The sequence below is a fragment of the Cynocephalus volans genome, chromosome 9 (assembly GCF_027409185.1).
Source record: "Cynocephalus volans isolate mCynVol1 chromosome 9, mCynVol1.pri, whole genome shotgun sequence".
Classification (NCBI taxonomy): Eukaryota; Metazoa; Chordata; class Mammalia; order Dermoptera; family Cynocephalidae; genus Cynocephalus; species Cynocephalus volans.
In genome coordinates, this window is record NC_084468.1 from 94,284,858 (window position 1) to 94,307,439 (window position 22,582).

A 22,582-nucleotide genomic window follows, 5' to 3' on the forward strand; every position below is an offset into this window, starting at 1 on the left:
GCCAATTTGGAAAGTTGTTTATTAATTAGGAAGCCCAGAGTGACAATTCTCTGTAGGAATTTAAAAATCCTAATTCTTTGCTTCTTTAATTCCTCATTAACCTTGATTAAGTCAGAAAGAAAGGGAAGTTCAGGATTTGACAATAATTGCTGCCTTCTGAGAAACTCTCGAGATGTTATATACTCCAAATCAAACATGTACCAAAACACTGGAAACTCACAGCAACTCAATCATTGCGCTGTTAAAACCCAAGAATTCCCTCACTAACCTGACAGCTGGAATGTTATCTACTCCAAGAAGCCTTCCTTGATCTCACTCTGATTAACATACTTCTCGTTCTCTTTATTTTTATATAATGCATTGTATGCAACTCCCTCATAGCATAAAAGGTATTATTTTCTAATTACCCATTTATATGTCTGTATCTTTTTAAACTGGAAGCTCCTCCAGGAAGGCACAGGGCCTCATTTGGCAAGTATCCCACTGCTTAATGCAGTTCTTGACCTGTAGGATTAGTCCTCACTGGATATTTGCAGAGTGAATAAACAAATGATCAGGGTTTACAACACAGGCCTTCCAGCTGGACACAGGACAGTGTCTGCAGTCTCATTCCCTGAGGCCCTAGGCTTCCAGCATCCACACAAATGACACATCAGTTCAAAAGACTAAAAGGATGATTTTGGCTTCCTTGAAAGATCCCACAGCTTGGGGATCACCTCCAACCTGGAGGAATGGCTTTTATGGACACCATTTCCAATTACCCTAAAAGTTCCACAGAGTTGAGACTGGGTTAACAGTAATTTCCTTGTTTCAATCTATTTCACCAGAGAGAATATGTTTATAATGCACAAAAAGCAGCAACACACGGGGAGATGGAGACATGGAGGGCCATACAAATAACTGCTTCCCGGGCAGCTTTTTCCACCTCAGGCTGCCCAGGCAACTGTGAGGGCGCTTCTCACCAAAAATGCAAGCATAAGATGACCTATGTGTTTTTTTAAGGAGCGGAAACAAGATTTTAGAGGGCTTTTTCTTCACTGAGAAGAGGCTTTTCCTTATTAGTGGGTATTTTCCTTAGAGTCCATCATACACACTTGTTCAGAGTAGTGAGAGTTTTCTAGCTTCAGAACTATACACATGGAGGTCTGAGCTTGAAGATCTTTTTACTTTAGTAGGAATTTCCTTTAAAAACACAAAAGAGTGTTAAGTTTCACTGTGTACGTTAAGAGGAACAAACTCTGTCAAAAGTCTCTTCATGGAGAGTCATGGTCTCTTCCCTGCCAGGATACCACGTTCCACGAGCTTCAGCTTAACTTGGCAACTTCCCCTTCAGAATTGAAACCCAGTTGTGTGAGCTTTCACATCACACTCTTGGTAGAACTGGTTCTAATCCAATACTTTATCTGTCTGCAGCTTGTTTCTAAGGTGAAGTCAGCACTAGTGTCTCTGTGGTCTGGCAAACAAGGAGCCATATGATCACATCAGTGGAAAATCAAACCCCAAACCAGTAGTGGCAAGGATTCTGCAGATCCCAGAACATGAGGCAGCTTTTCTGGGGAAGAGAAGGGTACAAAGGAGATGGTCTGTCCAGGAACTGAAGAGCAACTATGTCAGAGACAAGTCGTTTTCAAGGTCACACAGATGCAGTACAGCTACACAGAACCACTCAGGCAAGAAAGATGACTACAAGTTAGTCTTTTTCATAACACTGGGAGGCAGTACAGACCACGCAAGAGCACAACAGACCAGGAAGCTGGACTCCAGCGATCTTAGAAAACACCGGGCACAGCCCTCTCCCTCACACCCAAGGAACCAGAGGTCCAGATGCTTTAAATGACCCTGTCCCAGGCCCCTCAGTTTACCTGGGGTCTAATCAGGGGCCTCATTCCTACTCTGCACTGTTTCTGCAACACAGCACTGTTTCCCTTGTCTTTCATTTCTTTGCCACTGCTCACTTCCAGAACAGAGTGCCCTCCATTTTCCAGATAACAATGGTTATTTCCAAGTGTCACCTCCTCCGAAGAGCCTTTCCTGACCATCCAACCTAAAGTAGACCCCTGAATCACTGCCTGCTTTATTTTTTTATTACAGTACTTATATTTTCCTGTTTATCTTTTATCAGCTACCCTCACAGCAATGTAATAAGCACCACAAGAGAAGAGACCTTCTTTGCCTCACCCAACACTGTATTTCTGGGTCTTACAACTCTACCTGGCATTTACTGGGTGCTCAATAAATGCTGAAGTCAGCTACTACACATATAAAATAGTTTCTAACTTCCTAAAGCAAAGAAATGGGTGGGGGATCAACAGGAATAGTGTCATTCCCAATTTACTGAGATCTTTATAAATGCAAATATCATTTCCTCTCTGCTCTGTAATTCTTATCAAATGACTACCAGTTCTGCTCTCCCAAACAGGAGAGTGTGGCAGACACTAACTCCGAAGGCCACACAACTGATCCAGGAATGAGAGGGAAGAGTGACACCAGAGACTAAGTGAAGCCCAGCCAGCTAGAGCCTCCACCTGTGGCTGGGTGGCATGATGAGAATTTTAGGGCGTGGAGGGAAACTCTGTTTTGTTTTGTATAGGATAGAGGGAAATCTTAACAAGAAAGCACGACGATAGCTGTGACTTATTATAAAAGAGAGAGGTTTGGGATATGTTTTAGGACAAAAATAAACTCAGCCTCATCTTTTACATCTAAAATACTATATAACATTAATCATGAAGGACATCAACTTAAGTACCAAACTCTGAAGTACAGAAATACATTTCTGCATGATTTTTAACAGAAATAGTCAGCTTTAAAGATTTTTGTAGCAAAGGATGAAGTGAATCAACGAGTGTAGCCCTGGCATGCTGCACTTTTGAGGGCTTTCTGTTGAGAGGCAGGACAGGAAAGGACTGCAGGCCATTCCTGAGTGTTCAGTAACTAAAAGGACAACGTTGTTTCAAAAAAGAAAAAAAGAAAAGAAAAAACCCAAAACACCAAAACATGTGCACAAGCTTTTGCTTAATTTACTTCTACTATGATGTCATGAGCTTCTAGGGGGCAGGAGCCGTGATTAAATCATTTCTATACTCATAATAACCAAGCCAGGTGACCAGCTCAGAAGAAGTCCTCGATTAATGGCCATTAAGTTAAATTAAATGTGGACATTGTCTGTGATTATATTATATTATTTTCCAGATGTGCTCTCTGGTTATATGAAAGGATGGTCCTTTTACCTGGAGAAAAGCCTGCCACTCAGTACTAGTTTAGAAGAGTTTTGATATCATACAACTACAATGATGGGATTTTGAAAATCCTGGGGAATCTGAATAAAGATCAAGAAAGTTTCACAGAGGAGAGGGCAATTGACTTAGATCTCAGTAGGAGAAAGAAACACTTTCGAGCTCCAACTGTGTGCCAGAGGCCGGGCACATGTTACACTTAAACAACTGTAGGAGGCAGGCATTGTTATTCCCATTTTATAGATGAGGAAAATGAAGATTTAAAAGCTAAAGTAGATTACGCAGGCAATCAGCTGATTTGGTACCAAAATCTCTGCTGGCTCCTGTGCAGAAGTTACTTGAAATTCCAGCACCAAAATTAAATTCTAAGAGTCATCTGGTTTAGTCAAGAACCAAACGACCTGCAGGCAAATGCTCCTCTTCTTCAGAAACACTGCACTGATCTACCCATTCCTCGGCAGAGGAAATGGGCTTTCCAAGCACAGGGACAACACGTACAGCACCCCCATCCTTGTGGGGAACTGCTAATGATCCTATCTGGACTGAGCACAGGACTCATAACGGATAGGGTGGAAGTGAGGAGAGGCAGAGAGCAAGAACCATCAAAGGTGAAACTGTTAGGGGAGGGGAGAGGCAGATCCACACCAAGTGGCTTGTACTGTGTCCTTCAGGAGTGAAAAGTACTACCTGTTTCTAAGTAAGGAAGTGACACAATCAATTTGTGTTTTAGAAAATTCCTCTGGGAGCAAATGGAGGATGAACTGGCAGAAACAAAGTCTGTAGGTAGGAGAATTATCCACAGGCTATTCCAGGAATCAGATGGGAAGGAAGCCTGAGCCCCTGAACCAGGGCTGTGGCAGTGGTGAGCGGCAGGGGCAAGACTCAAGGCAGACCCCCAGGTGGAGCTGCAGGGCTTGGTCAAATGCATCTCCTTCAGGAAAAACTGGTTGCCAGGAGAAGAAGAAGACACACCGTGAATTTCAAGCTTAACAAAGACCAAGCCTTAATTTACAAAGCCCGGTTTCCCTGGGATGATGGTCACGAGGATAAAAATAAAAGAATCGTAATAAAAAGAAATAAAGTAAATATTACCTACAAATACTAGTGTGTGCTATCTGGCAATGGTTACCAATAAAGAATCAAATAAGTGCTCATACCCTATTTTTAAATAACAATAAAAATATAAAGCACACAAGTCTTTCTCACTAGGAATAAATAAATTACTTTAAAATGTCTACATATTTCAGTTGAGAAGAAGTCTCTAAGAGCAAAAACTTGGACTCTCGGGCTGGAGTGGTGCTCCTCAAACCCGCCCCTGGGTTGCTGAGTAAGATGGCATTTTGCTTACTGTCTGCTGTTGTTGTTTGTTCTTTTTATAAGCAGGCAGATTTGCCACTGGTCTGTAAGAAGTGGTTGAGAAGAAAGAGTGAGGGGAAAGGGACTGGAGAAAAAATAAACAGGGCAAAGGGGATAGAAGCGAAAAGATAAAAGCACACTATATTGCAAATACATAGCCGGTATAAAAACCATCAGATTTTTTTAAAGCACTAAGTTGACTCTGGTGGAGTTTTCCTCTTTAAGGAGCAATGTTGAATGAAATCAATATGAGCAAGAAGATTCACAAGCAAGTGCCTCTTTTCATAACTAATGTCAGCAGTAGGACCAGAGAGTCATTCTTACCATGTTTCAGATGTAGGCAGCTGTCATTCTTGGACCTGTACCTGCAGAAAATTGTGTCTTTAACAAATTTTTACTGAAGAGGTTTTTGTACATTCCAAATACGTAGTAGCTACAACATCATGTGGACTTGTTTGCTTTACTTTTATGGTTCTTATACCAGCCATTTTTATTTGTGCAGGACAAGTAGTGGCCTTATTTTTAATGAAAGAAAAAAGGGAAGTAAATGGGACCTCACGGATGCCTTGAATTAATGCACAAGAAAGATAAACCCTATCATCATGTTTTATACTTTTTTAAAAAAAGCAAATCACAGAAAAGATTCTCAAGGGGATACAAGGTAGCATATTTAATAATCGTCATAAAAAATTAAATTTTAAGGAGTTATGCAAATAAACAAGGAGCAGAGGTGTTAAAGCAAAGAGAACATAGACAACAGAAGCAAAAAAAAAAAAAAAAAAAAAAAAGTCAACCACAGTTTACAACCAGGATTCCAGGTGACAGGGTTTGGGAAAGAGTTTTAACATGTATCTTCACATAGTCACATTTAAAAGAAACGTCTTTTAAAAAATTCTAAAGAATTTCAGGAAAAAAGCAGAGTTAAAGAATCATAAGCTATCGTCATAGAAGAAAGCAGTGTGTAGAAAGATGAAGACTACTTCAAAAGGTGTTGTCAGAAGCATGAGAATTGACTGGAAAGTCACGTGGTGCCTACCTGATGTTGATTCCTGTAGTTTCTCTCTCTTCCTTTTCTTTTTCTTACCCTGAAAGAAGAGAGCCACATTGTCATGTCATAGACTGTACCTCGAACACATGGATAAATGTGATACGAAAGTACAGGCAGGTGGTCAGTCAATAAAGAGATAAAGGTGACTCATTATCTCTCCCTTACCATCTGTATCTGGAAACAGAATCAGAGAGTGAGAGAGAGAAAACAAATGATCTCTTTGTGACCTTTGTCTCTAGTTTCTTATTTAACATCATCAGATTTGACATTGTGAGTAGACAGATAGATGGATGGACGGACGGACGGACGGACGGACGGACACACACACACACACACACACACACATGCGTGGACAATGACATCCTAGAGCTATGGCCACAGAACTCCCTTTGAGAAAAGCCAGCTTAACCAGGAATTCCTTCTTTTACTTTTATTTATTAACTTGTTTTTAACTGAAATAGAATTGATTGTACATATCAGTGGGGTACAGCGTTGTACATCAATACCCGTGTGCAATATGTGGTCCTTAAATCAGGATAATTATTATATTTATCATTACACAATGTACTCATTTTTTGTGGCCCTTTACCAATTTCTCACTAACCCCTCATCTCCCTCCCTACCTCTGGTGGCCTCAGTTCCATTCTCTCCTTTTGAAAGTTCAACAAATTATCGTGATTGTTGTATCTTTATTTATTTTTTTTTAGCTCCCACTTATGAGTGACAAAATGCAGTATTTCTCTTTCTGTGCCGGCTTGTTTCACTTAACATAATTTTCTGTAAGTTCCTTCTCTTACTAATCACCGAACATAGAATCCATTTGTGGTAGTGCTTGACTCACAGTAAGAATTCACCTTACTGTGAATTCCATTGTATAATTTAAAGTTCGACAGTGTTAACTGAGTATCCATGACCATCGTGGCACAGGCACAACATAACCAAGGAAGGAGGTAGAAGGTAGAAGACATAACTTGAGAAAACTAAGGATAGTTTTGAAGGCTGACATACAGCAGTGAACAATCTTGCTTCCTAAGACACACACAATCACGTGGACATGCATGCAACTTTAAATACATTTCAAAATCGTCTCAATGACAAATTAAAAAATTCAGGTCCCATTTATAATGATCTGATTTTCCCTTTTTTTCATAACTATTTTCCCCTCAAAAATAATTTGAACAGCATATAGCCACAGTCTATTTACATGAATAGTAAATGACTAACCTGCATTGGGTATTTTCAAATAACTATAACTAAACATATATCATATCCAATCTCTGTAATATCTTTTTAAATAATCACATTAACAAATAAAAACTGTAAGATTATATTGAATACATTTTATGATTCTATAAAAATACATATATATATTTATGCACCCCAACATAGTTTTTCTTCATGTCACACAGCTATTGAGGATTTAAAGCTTTAAAGAGCTGACCGAAACTATCCTCACAAACATTAAGATAAACAGCAGATATCCATGACCCTGGGAAATGGCATATCAAAATAATGGATTCTTCTTTCAGATTATTAAGAGTGCTCTGGGGCGAGGGAGCAGACAAAATGAGAGTGTGCATCCTGCAGGGGTCCACTGTCTTCCTTTCAAATGGAGTTACTGCAGTTTCCGCAAGTTCTTATAATGTTGTTTCATGTGTCTGGAACCTTCTTCCACACTTTCCTCTCCTCCTAGCTCCCATTTACCCTTCAACACGTGTCTCAAGTGTCATCTCTTCCAGGAAACTTCTCTATCCCACACTTCATCCCGTCTCCCTCAGGCAGAGCTGAGGCCCCTTTTCCGAACTACCCCATGACACTGAGCTCACTGCCATGACCAAACTCCTTATGGGTGCTGTAATAGGCTCTGTCCCCAAGCCCCTCACCATAGCCACCAGGCTGTCAGAGCTGCACCTGGGTCTCTCAGCACCACATCTCCACCATTCATGCATGCTTAGCCTGCATGCAGCAACTGTCTGAGGACTGAGGTATTATACTTCTATTGCATAAGTGAAATAACCTATATATTATATTCTAGGTATAAACCAGTGTTTCAAGAGAACCTACGCTTATGACAGACAAAAAGAAGTAAATGGTTTCGATGTACATCCAATATCCCTTATCTGAAATGCTTAGGACAAGAAGTGTTTCCAATTTTGGAATATCTGTATGTATTTAATGAGATGTCTTGGGGATGGGACCCAGGTCACAAAATTCATGTTTCACATACACTTTATACACATAGCTGAAGGAAATTTTATACAATATTTTTAATAATTTGGTGCATGAAACAAAGTTTTGACTGTATCCCATGACATGAGGTCAGGTGTAGAATCTTCCACTTGTGGCATCATATCAGCACTCCAAAAGTTTCAAATTTTGAAGCATTTTGAATTTCAGATTTTTGGATTAGGGATTCTCAACTTGTATTAATGTCAATTTATGCAAAAAAGAAAATTTATGTGTGCTAAACAAAAATATTTTTGATTAAAATTATATAGCTATATAATACTGAGAAGCATTAAGCACTGAGTTTTAAAGCTCTAACAATACAAATATTTGATTACTCTAACCCAAGAAAATGTGTGCACTGTTGATTCATGAAAACTTCAGTTATTAGTCAAAGTTATAAAAAAAATTGAAATTGTAAAATCTAGGATGCCAAGAATGTGGCATTTTAATATTAATCACTGAGATATATATTTAATATGATCTCACTGAGGATAAAGGTAGCATTCTGGCACTAAGTGCCTTATTTTATCTTTAGATTCTATTCCTGTACTGTTATTTTAAGAACAATATCTTTAGCTAAAGTGCTATCACTTGATTGACTTATTTGCCTTAATGGTATGAGAACAAAGCTGGGTTTTCCCTTCATTCAAGGAATATGCAATACAATTTCCTTTAAAACTTGTGCAGAGGAAAATCTTTAAAGATAAATTCACACTCTACTAGCTTTCTTTAAGACTACTATTCTCCCCCATCCCTCCACATGGTGAAAAAGAGAAAGCAAGATGGAAAAAAGGAGAGAGAGAGCAATATGTGTGTGCTTATCTCTTTTTAAAAGTTAAAACTCATTTACTTAAGGATCAGAAACAGAAATTTAATTATTCAACAAGCAATACTAAGTCTATACCAATTCACAACACAGCAAAGCTCTTACATGAGTCAAAGAGGAAAGGTCAGCTCTCCCCTTTTAGGCAAACCATATCCAAAAGACATGCAGGACAGGATTAGAAGTTGATGCTTTTGAAACTCTTTAGGTGGGAGGTTGATATTCCCACTAAAAGGTGACAAAGGCTCTATGCAGAGAGATGGTAATTACTGTTTGGAGAAGAGAAACCTAGTTTAGGGGTGAAAATTCTTCAACTAAAGAAGTCTTCTTAAGAAGGCACTGGAAGACTGAGCTAATCCACTCAGGAGGAGGGAAACTGCGTAGCTCTTTAAGTCAGAGAGACCTAGTGTAGACTGCAGCTTAGCCACCTACCACATGGCCTTGGACAAATTACTTGACCTCTCCAACCTTTCAATTTCCTCACCCGAAAAATGAAATAATAATATTTATGCCACTGGACTGTTGTAATGATTAGAAAATAACAAAAGAATTTAAGACATCTCTCGACAATTAGGATATGGTAGTTATTAAAACCACCAAACGATGACTCAGGAGAGCTGACTGTGCTGTTGCTCGTAAGTAACAGGACTCTTACTCCCGAGTCACAGTTGTATCCGATGTCTACAAACTCCAAATCCTGACCAGGAAAGTGACTTTTTCTGTGGAGCACATTACAGGAAACAAATTGCACAGCCCCTTCCCAGAAATAAATGTATATGTGTGTTCAAAATGTTTTGGAGTCTTACTATATGGGATATATGACTTTAGACATGCATCCTTGTTGTCTTCTCTATGGGAACTTAAGTCCCACAGGGGCATCTACAGCAATGGCTGCACATTAAATTGAACTGAATACTAATTAATAGATTCACCCTTGCCCTTTTTTAAGGAACAATTCCACTTATATTAAGACTGTCCTGGTGGCATTTCTAACGCTAGTCTCACATGGAACATGAGAATTGCTATAGACTCAATATTTGTGTTCTCCCCAAATTCTTATGTTGAAATCTTAACCCTCCGTGTGATATATAAGGAGGTGAAGCCTTTGGAAAATGATTGGGACACAAATGTGAAGCCCTCATAAAAGAGACCCTAAGCAGGCCACTTAGCTTACTTGGTAGACTGTGTTGCTGACAACACCAAGGTCAAGGGTGGAGACACAGACCCTGGAGAGGTCCTTCACCCCCTTCCACAATGAGGACACAGTGGGCCCTCACTACACACAGAACCTGCCAACAACACCTTGATCTTGTACTTTCCAGCCCCCAGAACTGTGAGAAATAAATTTCTGTTTTATATAAGCCATCCAGTCTATGGTATTATATTATAGCAGGGTGAATGAACTAAGACAAGAATGGTCTTCAAAATTTTAAATTATTTCAAGAGCTTAAATAGTCCGAATTATTCCCCTCCATAGAATGTAAAACTTCAAATACATCATTTATAATATACTTTCTCAGAAAGAGTCTTTTGCTATACCAAGACTATATCAGTAAGAAGTTCAAACTCCATAGTAAAACAACTGGAAATATAAATAAGGTATTTCTTGCCAATAAAATCAGTACAACTTAAACATGAAAATACCTACTCCCCCTGCATAAAATACATAATAGATGTGAGGGTAAATTAATATGGAACAAAAAGTTTTTTTAATCTAGTTCTAATCAGTCCATGGCAAAACAGCCACCTGAATACATTGTTTATAAGAATCATAAAATAATACAATCTTTTGGAAAGTAATTTACTTTTCTTTATATCCTTTAACTCAATTCCACTACTATGAATCTATCCTACAGAAATAATAGTCCTAATACAGAAAAAAACTGTTATGCATAGACACATTCATTGAAGGATTATTTGCATTTGTAAGAAAAAAACCAGAAAGCAACTTAAAAGTCTAAAAGCAGGAAAAAATGGTGAAGTAAATTGTGATATTCACTCAATGGTATATCGATATATATACATAAATATTATGCCATAACAGAAAAAGGTTTTTTATATATAAGAGCAAGAAGCATAACACAAAAGTGTATGCATACACATGAACACACATACACACAACTCATATCTAAGTAAAAAATAAAAACATAGAAAAAATACAGGAAGGAAGTGTAAGTAGATATTACTATTGCTGCCTTTACATGTTAAGATAATGGTCTTTTGTTTTAAACCAACATTTTAATAAGGTATTACTTTTTTGATTTAGAAAAGCATTATTAAAAAAGAATTCATTAGTACCCATAACAAAAAAATCATGATAGCTTAAATCTTTCATGAGGCAACTGATACATAAAATCCTTATTACAAAGTTATTAACTTCCAAAAATGGGAAATAGTACCAGCATTATAAACACCCTGCAACACATTTCCTTTTAGAAAGCAAAAGGATGAAAGTGGAGAGCTGTTAGTATGGAGAAGGGGCTTACATAATTGTCTCTTGCAGACCAGCCTGGATAAAGCTGCATATGTAGCTGTCTTTCTTTCCGAGCTAATTCATAATATTTAGCCTGCTCTTCACGGGAGAGGGCATGCCACTATAACAAAAAGGGGAAGGAGGAAAAAAACAAATGTAAGCAAAATAGCAACTTTCATGTTCCAAACATTGAAAAATAAAAATATTGAGCATTTAAACTGATTTATTTTTAAATGGTAGAAGACCAAGTGCTGAAGAAATCCACTTGGAGTCTGGTGGCTAGAGTGAAACTCAAACTTTGGTTTCTCTATCCTGTTCTCTGATATCACATGAAACACATCAAAGTCAATCAAAGTATTCAAAGTAAAATGATCTTTGTCACCCACCCTTTCTCTTTTCCAATATAAATTGAAAAGAACTTTCACTGGTGAACCTCAACACCCAGCTTAGCCCTTTTTCATAGTTTGTAGCATAACCTGATATCTGAGCCCAAGTACCACTTATTTATAGAAAATGTGATAATTTCCAGATGTCTTTTAAAACAGATATACCCTTTCCTCATACGGACAATCTCTGTCATACGAAGAGTCTGAAACCTTAATCATATGATCTTATCTATAGAGCAAGACACAAAAAGTCAGTCTGTCTGTCTCTGCCTCTTCACTGTCTCCTCACACATATAAATGCTAATTGTCTATACAGAGAACACTGATAACATTGTAAAGTCACACAAGCACACTTTATGACTGTGGTTTTTAGCTTTCTTCTGATGGAAAGCAAGGAGCCTTATCTTTGCCATCTAGAATTGAGGTTGCAGTTTGTCACATGGAGAACATAGCTGCTGACATCCTTCAAATTTTACACTTCTTTTTTACATTACTGGCATGTATCATATAAAACGAAATAGTTTATGTAGGCAAGGCATCCCTGGGGATGGGATTTTAAGTGGCTCACGCTAGCATACTGCTTTGCATACTTGCCCCAGGTCCCTCAGCAGACAGTTTGAGTATTTTCTCTACTTTCCAAATGCCAGGATCTGCCATCAGAACCTTCTAGGGAGAACTCTGGGGACCCACTGGCCATGAGGTGATGACCGCTGCAGGAGGAGGAGGCCTGAGTGTGCACGTGCACGAGTGCACACGTGCACATACACTCACTCTCAGCTGGCCAGGAGCCTCCCTCTCCTGCCCTCCCGCAGCTCTTAGCTATGCCACTTCCAATTTTGCTCCCTTCCCATTCAGGGTTAGGATCACCTTTTCACACTCATGGCTGCCCTACATATTGATTTTAATCTCCTTGCTCTTATTTTTTTTAATTTAATTTTATTTTTTTTTAAAGAAAGGTGTGGGTAGGTTGGGGAAAGGAGAGAGGTTGATGAGAGAAAACGTTCTCCTGGAGTAGGCTATTTCTATCATCAACTTGGATTCAACCCTTAAAGTACGGGCAATGAAGCTTTCTGCAAGAAAACAGAAACACCTGCTGCCCTTGTTTAACCACAGAACAAGAAGCTGATCTCAAGAAGACACTGTAGCACCTTCCTGCCATCCCCAGCTCCCAATCCAGCCTCCACTGCAGACACAGAAGTGCCCACAGGCAGGGAAACAGGTCCCATTTCCTTTGAAAGCCCTTAAAAGCCAGGCTCTCTGGGCTGGATAGAGTAGATGATTTATTTTTTAATTGCTTTGGAACTGCAGAGTATAAAGTTAAAAAGCATGACACACAGCAGGACTTGGCCTGAACTTAAAGGCAAAAGCAAGTAATATGCTTTTGTTTAAAAAAAAAAAAAAAAAAAAAAATTGGGGTAGGTGGCAGAAAAAAAACCAACCCTGAAAAAGTTACCCAAAACAGTTCTTTGTACTAGCAGAATAAACAAAATTAGACAAATTGAGCCTAAAAAGAAGGCATGTCTGGGGCAGCAGTGGAAGTTTAAACTAGGAAGGAAAAGTCACAATGACTCTAGCACCTGACAGCTTTTCTACATCTGCGACACTGACCTAGTACTGGTAAACCTTCACAGGGAGGAAAAATCAAATTGAACACAATGGAAAAGATCATCCTTGATTTTTTTGCGAAAACACTGATCATTGATATTTACACAGTTGGTTCTTGTGCTAAATAAATGTGACTGGCAAAAGGCAAAGTGTTACCAAAAAGGAAAAAAAAAGAAAACAGCAAAAAATGTCTTCCATTTTAAATCTGTTGGTTCATTCATTTCATAAATATTATTCCCCTATATACAATACCTTTAATAACTGCAATATAATAGTATCATTTTATATAATTTATGGATTTATGGTAGCTTTATAACTTCCTTAGAAAACACAGAATCATGAAAATTAACTCCTAAAATATGTATCAAGGTTGGGTCTTCTACCCAAACAACCAGGTATTTTTCATGGAAAGTAGAAAAACTTAGGTTGATAAAAAGACTCCTTGCTAACAAAACTGAATAAAACGCAAGGAAAAAAAGGAAGGCACAATCTAAACTATTTACCTGAATTTTCCGTTGCTTTTACTTCCCTGATATTTCTAATGCACAGAACCTACTCACAAATAAAAGATCATTTACCAGACTAATAAGGTAGATAACACAATACTATTCAAGTTTTGCATTGGAAACAAAAACAATGTCTAATACAGACTAGAAAAATAGTCTTTTTTTTACAGGAACTTCTGAAACAATTGACTAAAAATGCTTTTCTATTTCTTTGCTTACTGAAAAATATAGTTAATTTTTTAAAAAATTAAATTTTATTGCCAAGTTTTTAGCAAGTTGTGGAGAAAATACCCATTTAATTTGAAAAAACTTATACAGTTCCAAGAAAATACATTCTGACAACAAATATGTGATAAATGGATTTCCTTTAATGGCCAGAATGTCTGCAAAGAAAAAGCTTATTTTAAAATAAGATTTGTGCTATTATTATTTATAATATGAATTAAGATGAAAACTTTAATTCATATGAATGAACATACCTACTTTAGAGATATGGTAAAGATGAATAAAAATCAAAAGATAAAATGTTTCAGGATGAATTTAAGATCCACATTTAAGAACTTCTAATTATCCCAGTGTAAAACTTCATGATTTTAAAGCAAAGAACTTTAAAGAGCTAGCAAAAACTGCCCTGCCAGAGGGGAGTTATGAAAGGACAGAAAACCTGATCTTAATCAAAGATCTCAGAGACCTATAAATAGAAACAGGTGTCTAAATCAAAGACAGAGAGAGAGCCCAAACGAGAACCACCCTTTAAGACATATGCTCAGATCTGCGGATTGTTAAGGGAGCCGAGAAAGTAGCAACTGTTGGAAATGTGCATTAAAAATAGGGAGCATACCTCCATTTCATATCCTCACTTACTCTCTTGAGCAGGAAAATAATTCTCGCTAGAAGGCCAGGGAACTTTAACTCAAAAAAGGAAAAGCTAAAAGTTTTATACAAGCTGAAATAAAAACATGAACTCTTTTTTTCCCTCTGATTTGTTCTTTTTAAAGAGTCAGGGAAAATGGTCATCAGCCTTTAAGCTTTTAAGGTGGAGTTCTTCAAAGATGATGGGACTCACTCATCTGCTATGATCTGGCTTGGGAAATCATTGTGATTATTGTTATTAAGTGTTTAAGAATCCACAGGGAGATAGGGCATTGTACACATGACACCAAAATCAGCTATAATCTATCACCACACCCTGCTCCTGAAACCCTGGTGTCTTGCAGATTGGAAATAACTGCATTTTGAGGCTATCCAATGAGAACTGATAACGCAAGGCCTACTTCCATCCTGTGCACATGGACTGGTAATCTCCTGAATGGTTTCTGTTATGAATGCTCAAATTTATTAGGTTTGGAACAAATATGGTAAAAATTATCATCAACAATAGCTAATACATGGTCCCTATATTTTGCAAGGGTTCTTAGACCCTCATCTGAATGTTCATTTGCAGATCATAAATTTCTTGAGATTGCAAAAACAAATACACAGAGTTATAAATTAGGAAGCTGCCATTTATATATGAAGAGCACCAGCAAATTAAGATGAAGCATTTATAATATTATAATATACTCACAGTCAAAATGTAATTTGAATTAGAGAAATTCAAAATTTTCCACCACTCCTCAAATATCTAACTAAAACCATTTCAATGCTGCAAAAATTACTTGGAAGTACCTGGAAGTCTTTGGCTGGTGGTTGGATAAAGAATCTTAGAGTGTCTATCCTAGTCATGGCCTAGTGCCTGGCACACAGTAGGTGCTCAGAAAGTATCATAGCATGGGCTAAAGAAGAAATGAAAGAAAAGGAGCAATCCAGAAACCTGGTAAATGTACACTGTAAGAATCACAGTGAAAATGTAATTTGAATTAGAGAAATTCAAATTTTTCCACCTAGAAAGTTCTAGAGTGAGCTTTCTAGAATCAAGGCTGCTCTGGATCACAGAAATTCTTCCATTTGAAGCCTGACAGTAGAACAGATATGAGTTCTGTCTTGGAAGGAGTGGCCACCTCCATTTGCTGGCTGGTCCCCCAAAGGCCTTGCTGTAGATCCCTAAACAGGCCAAGTGCTTTCTTTCCTGCTTCGAGGCAGCACATGCTGCTCCATCTGGGCAGTCTCCCTCTCCCCCACTAACCTCTACTCATCTCTCAGGTCTCAGCTTAAATACAATTTTCTCAGAGGGGCCTTCCCTCACCCTTTTTGTTCTTTCTTACAAAATCTTGCTTGTTACATTCACAGTATTTATCACAATTTTAACTATATATTTAGTGGGTAATTATTTGTCTAATGTCTGTGTTCTGTCACAAAACTTTAAGGCAAGGACCTTAAATATTTTATTTGGCAAGGACCTTAAATATTTTATTTGGCATTATTGCCTACAGCCTAGCATCATGCCTGGCACATAAAAGACACTCAATAAATATTGGTTTATACAATGAAACCAGGAAAAACAGTCATCATTGACAGGAAGTTTCCTATGTGCTAGGACAGTTGAAGTTGTTTACTATGCATTGTATCATTTAATCCTCTTAAAGGCTATTACCAAGTCTTGCTCCCTTTGTTACTTCCTGAAGTGTCAGCTGGTTATACAAACATATTCAATGACCACCTGATATGTACCTAAATATGGGCAAATTTTAATGAAGCAGCTCCATGGTTACCACAAATATCGATATACCATCCCACTACTTACCCTTCTGCCTAGAATCTGGTTGATAGCTGCACTTTCCTTGAGAGTACACTCAGCTACGACATTTGCTCTCATTTCTTTCATGTATAACATAAAAGCATTCAGAGGCTTCTTAATGTGAGGTCTTTTTGGCTCCTGCTCCTTTCTCTGTTCATGCTGAGGCTTCCTAAAAGGTGGTTGTGGTGGTGGTGGTTGGGGATGGGGGTATAAGGAATGAGGATGGGATGGGAGGAGGAGAGAAGCAGAGCATCTGTTTACATTACTGCACTCAGGCTGGGGACAACCCTCTCGGCTCTCTGCAAGCCCCCAGAACACCATCAACTTAGAGGAGCAACTCTAGATTCACTTGATCAAACACTGAGATGCAAACCACCAAACCAACAGGGCTTCTTATCTACTCAGTGACTCTGCAAGTAAGGATACTTTGGCTTAATAAAATGTGCGTACAGTTGTAGAAGCGTTTAACACAAAATAGAAATGGATTTGTAATTGTGAAGATGCTCCATCTAGGGCCCTGAGGCTGACTTTCTTGGTCACCTCAGAAGCTGGACACACAGTACAGGTGATCACTCCTCTTTCAGAACAGAGGTTTTTCAGTTTGGGGGAGGAGAGTCAAGGGCCACTCTGAGAAGCTAATGAAACTTTAGACCCTTTGCTCCAAACAGATGCATACTGACTTTGCATGCATTTACAGGTGCTTGATGGACTGTCACATGCTGCCTGCCACCCTTGACACTCCAGTCCACAAACCATAGGTTAAGAAGGTCTAATCTCTTCATGGTAAATTAATTTAGCCTTGCTCTAACAGTCTGAGACAAGCCTGTCTTAATAGGGAATCCTGGGCTTTGTTTGCCCCTTTCCATTGAAATCTGTGCTGTTAAGTCTTGAACCAGGGTAACTGCATTCCAGAAGAAGTACATTAAATCTCTAATCTACTTCCCTCAGGTACCAACAGGTTCTCCCCAATAATCTGAACCAAATTAAAATCCAGTGCCAAATGGCAAAACAGCTCAAGATTCTTCAATGCCTACACTCTGAATAATCCTCCATTTTGCTGAAGTTGCCATGATCTTTTAAGGTCTGTGCTTCTTTCCAATCTCAGAATCAAAACCAGTGCAGTGAAAATCAAGCTGTATAATGTCCTCAAGGCAGAGCTACACTGAGAGAGGGGGAATAATAGTAAGAATAATAATAACAGAGAGGGAGAAGTTTCAGTAGAGAAGAAGCACGAGTGTATTTAAATCCTCCACTCTTCCGATATTCACCGATATGCGCAGGTGCATACTTACACGTGCATTAGGTCACTGTCAGTGTGGGGATGTTCCTGCTTGACCTGAGGTGTTACAATAGCTGGATGAGGGATGCCAGTTGTGTGGGGACCAGGAGGACCAGGAATCATATGATGGGAAAACCTAAAAGAAGGAAAGAGAAGAAAACTGTGTGTACTATTGGCTGTTGTAGCAAAAGACAGATGGAATTTAAAAACAATCCACTAACTGCTATTGGCTAAGAGTACAAACACATCTTTATGCACAAGAGTATTAAACATAAATTAGAATGAGATAATAATTATTTTTTCTTTGCGTATGCAGGTGGAAAATATTTATAATTACTCCCTGTAGTTTTTTCAAACTAATAGTAGAACCTGACATTTCTCCTGGAAGCATTGTAGACTATAGGATTTTTATAGAAAAGGAAATAATTTTTCTTGCAAAGCAATTTTCAAATATGGATTTCAATGAGAGTAATTACTGGAAATATAACACTTTATTAAAATTTAGCTTTTTAAATGATTTTTAAATGAAAGCTAAAGACATCACATATAAAAACCTATGCCTATATGCCTAAGTAAACCATCTTATTAGAGTTTTCTCACATTACTTGCTTCTTCATTAATACTAGGAGAGAACAATTCAGAAAAGAGACAGGAAGATTTTCTCAATCCCCTACTTAATAAGATTCCCTTAACATCATCCAAAATGATTTTCTATACAAAAATAACGTTTGAGAGATCTAGCCCTATGAAAACCTGATAACAAAATTAAAGAGAAGGACACGGTTCTGCATCAACGTAAAAACTACACCTGCTAAAGGCTTTTACCTAAGTATGCATAGAGCATTAAAATAATCTTCAAATATCCACCACTAGCCAATATGAAAGAGGGAAATTGCCATGCAAGAAAAATAAAATAAGGACAGTACTCTCTCTCATCAAGCACTTGGGATAAATTTGGATATGCTTTAGAAATTTTTGTTTTTCAAATGGTTTTAAATTAAACATTTAATTCAACAAAGATAATATTCTCAGGTCTTTCATCACAGCCTGTACAATTAATTCCGACATCTGGGAAGAAAAGAAGAAACTCTGCTTGGATACGTAATATTTCAGGAACAAAATTTAAAATATTAAAGAAAGTATGATAAAAATACAAATATTTGACCAAATAATGCTGCTTTGCTAAATGTAGTTTTTACAAAAATATATGATGCTAGTTATTTGCCAGTAAGAAAATCCTGTTGTCAGATTGTTGTTACAATGTTAAAAAGTATAAAAATATATTTTAGTGGGAAGGATATTAATTCTACTTCCCCACCCCCACCCAACCAGCTAGATTTCACAATTCACTGAACAAACAGTATTTTTTAAAATAGATGAAATTCACCACGGAACTGTGAATTTCATACCCATATAAAAAAGACAGATTCACAATCAGTTAATAACCCACCAGTTTGACTTCCAGCACAATAATGCTAGCTCCCTTGAAAAAGCCACATCGAACACACAGATGATACACCACAAATGTGTGTGTACATCAAGCACAGGGCACAGAAGCCATCCTTTCCAGAAGCAAAAGCATCACACAGAGCAGCCTCAAAGTGTGGCACGGCAGGCTTCACAGAGCTTCGCTTGCACTGATGTGTCCACACAGGGCCTGATTCACACACTAGGACGCACACCTGCATGGCCAGACAGCCTGTAAGCACTGTTCTGTCTTCCGACAGCCTTGGTCCAGGAAGGCTCTAGGCTACCTGGGCATTTTCAAACACTGCTGCATTAAACTGATGTAACTTTCCTCAGTGGAAGCAAATACTAGAACTCAGATCAAGCCAGTTTTTATCCTCCTCCCTTACCCCACCCCTGGCATATTTTGAATTGAACAAGCTCTTCTTATAACATCTACTTTCGGGACCTTTCATATCCCACAGTTGGGTGGCCACGAATTCTTTTGGAGGCAATGTTTCCCAGTGTGGCTGGGCCCACCTCCCTGCTGGGCATGGCTGGTCCTGCTGGGGCACAGCCTATGGCTCCTACCCAGGAGTCCTATGACACCTAGTGTGGGAGCCAGGCACACTGCACAGACGGACGCGTGGCTGAGCTACGCACCCTGCTAGCTGACCGAGAGGCAAGCAGAGGCGCACAGATGCGAGCACGAGAAGAGCAACTTGTCCTCGAGTGCCCCGTTTCCACCTCCACCTACCTGGACATGGAAGTGTCGACTGACAGTGAGGATGGGTAGGGTTGCCTGAATCCACCCGTGATGGGATATACAGGCTGACCTTGCCTGAGGTCACAGAAGAAAGGAACCCATCAATGACGAGACACGAGTTACCAACCAGCAGTAAGAGTTTGATGAGGGGAAAAGAGGGAGATACTCAAACAGCATCTTGTGGGAGTGTTACATGCACACCACAGCATTTCTTCAGTTACACAACCATTTCCCTTCCTCACCCTCCACCCAAAGCATCATTCACCTTGAAGAAAATCTCCCACCCTCAACTTTAAAGCAAGACAGTCCCTGAATTCCTTGTCTTTTATCCCTTCCCCTCTCCCAACCCTATTAATGCTTTCAACAAAGAAGGCACTTATTGTTTATTGAACGTAACAAAACCCTGGGAATAGTGAAATATTGCCTTCAGAGAAGGAGCTTAGTAAATTCTTTATCAGAGTCATTGAGAATTTCAGGGAAGGGAAGAAGGAAGGAAATAAAATTTTATATTTATATGAAAATGAACAAACATTTAAAAAAACACTGCACCTTTCTCCCTGCATACACCTAAGTTAGAGTCAAGAAATAAATGACCAATTCACTGGAATTATTTTCTCTCAACCCCGAGAAGTCCATCTTTCCCTCTGTTCTTTCCCCATTTCACGTTTTTCATTTACACAGTCTCTATGTCCGGCTGCCAGTGGTCCAACTCAGCACGGGATTATTGCTCCTAAGTAGCTAAGTTCAGACAAAATGACTGATCTAAGTTTCAAAGTATACACATAATCAATTAAATTAAAACAGAGTTGACTGAGAGATTTAATGCGAGAGAGAAAGAGAGAGAGGAGGAGGAGGAGAGGAGGAGGAGGAGAGAAGGAGGAGGAGAGAGGAAGGAAGAGAGAGACACAAAAAGCGGGAATGTCCATGGCCGGATGAATGCTCCTTACCAAAGAAGAAATAATTGTAAGGATGTCCAGATAGAGAGACAGCGGGCAATGACGTGGGGACTGTGGGAATAGAGAGCCAAACGGAGAGAGGAGGGAAACATTTGCTACAGTGGAAGCACGTTTCTATGGAGTGAGAAGTGGGGAGGGGGAGAATGGAGAGGAAATGGGAGTGGGGGGAGGAGAGGTTGTCTGTTAATAAAAAGTTATAAAAATAGGCTACACTATATAAAATTATTCTTTCTTCCCCAAATTTATTTCCTTTACCTGTATAATTAAAAAATTTAAAGGGAGAAGTAATAATGTTTTAGAAATAAAGAACAAAGAGCATTAGCATACGGATTCTGAAAAACAGCCCAAACATCAGTTTTTTACTCTTCTGAATTCAAATTGGATGTTTACTTTATTAAAATCCAAAACATGGTTTTAGTTTGTTGAATTTCTAATTACTTGTCATTTATCTCACTTGCCCATTTATAAGCAAAGGTAGATATTCAATGTGTCTAAGTTCATGTTTCAAAAATATAAGTTGTTCATTAAAAAACTAGAAAAGACAAGCCAGTGAGCACTAACTTTGTACAGGCATAGCAAATGCCCAAAGCCACAAATTGAATCCATAAAACTATAAGCTTCAAAGCAAATGCTACACAGTCATTTTCTACACATATTAGCATACAGATTCAATCCATTTCAAGTCTGTATGTTTTTTAATCTTTTAAATTGGAATAAAATAAAGTTAGCACCTTGCTTGTTGATGTGAAATTTCTTCAACTCTACAAGGTTACCATTCATAAAGCGCATTTCCATGAAGGGAAACTGAAAGAACATGTGTTCAAATATCTGGCTGAAGGTTACAGAAAGGATCTTACCAGCCTAAAGGTGGGGTGATCTGTCCAACACCACCCGGAGACAGGGGATAAAAGGTAGGGATATCAGGGGCCGGAGGATGTCTGGACATGCCTATTAAAAAGCACAACAGAGAGGTATCATTTTCAGATTCTTAGAACATTTGACCAGAGGAGCAATACAAAGCAATAAAATGTTTTATGCCATTAATACTTAAAGTCTAGAACAAAACAATATTTATTTATCAGATCCAATGAGCAGAAGTCTGTTAGCTTTTCTCAAGATTTCGACATCTTGGAAAACAGTCTTCAGGTAGTAAATCTTGAGGAATTCCTAAAAGAGTAAAAATGCTGCCAGTAAAAGTCATCAAAATAGACTTCTAAATTATTTACCTTGCCCCCTTTATTTCACTTTGGTTAAGAAAATAGTAGACAATTGTTTTTGTGTCGAATGGAAATGGAAAATTGTTTTGTGTAGGATGGAGAATGACAGCCCTTCCGAAATAGATGGCCTGCCATGGTGCTCAAGGATTAGGTAAATTGCTGCTTTCATATTTTCATTGGTTCCCTTATGGATACATAGATTTGGGAAATGTGATACCTCAGAGGATCGCAGATTAATTAGGAATCATCTTCAGCCCCATAATGGTCACACATGATATGATTCATTCGGTCTCTGTCTGCCACTTCAGCTCCAACTAAGCTCTTCATCAAGTTGAATCCTCTGGGCTCCAAGGTCAAACTGTTCTGGATTAGTTGTATCCCACAGAAAATGAGAAGGCCCCAAATTGTTTCTCAAGCTCACACTCCCTGGAGTACACTGCTCTAAAACCACCTAAAGATTATACCTAATCCTAGTTTCAAATGAGGATCCCTTTGATTACACCTTACCTTATGTACAGGAAGAAAACAAAAAAGAGAGAAAAAAGGAAGGGTAAAACGAACATATAAAATGTAAAAATT

General features: G+C 38.5%; 1 protein-coding gene across 4 annotated transcripts in view; it reads right to left on the reverse strand.

The window, feature by feature from the left end:
* LEF1 (lymphoid enhancer binding factor 1) overlaps window positions 1–22,582 on the reverse strand; it is a 118,462-nt gene that overhangs the window by 9,189 nt on the left and 86,691 nt on the right. For 2 of the 4 annotated variants that reach the window (XM_063107379.1, XM_063107380.1), the window contains exons 5-10: window positions 21,644–21,734; window positions 17,632–17,754; window positions 16,346–16,508; window positions 11,179–11,286; window positions 5,629–5,677; window positions 4,923–4,957 (exon numbers count right to left, since the gene is read on the reverse strand). In XM_063107379.1, coding sequence (XP_062963449.1) covers window positions 4,923–4,957; window positions 5,629–5,677; window positions 11,179–11,286; window positions 16,346–16,508; window positions 17,632–17,754; window positions 21,644–21,734 — 569 coding nt within the window. Of the gene's footprint in view, window positions 1–4,922; window positions 4,958–5,628; window positions 5,678–11,178; window positions 11,287–16,345; window positions 16,509–17,631; window positions 17,755–19,821; window positions 19,906–21,643; window positions 21,735–22,582 lie in introns of those variants that run through there. The other 2 variants (XM_063107377.1, XM_063107378.1) reach the window with 2 other exon arrangements.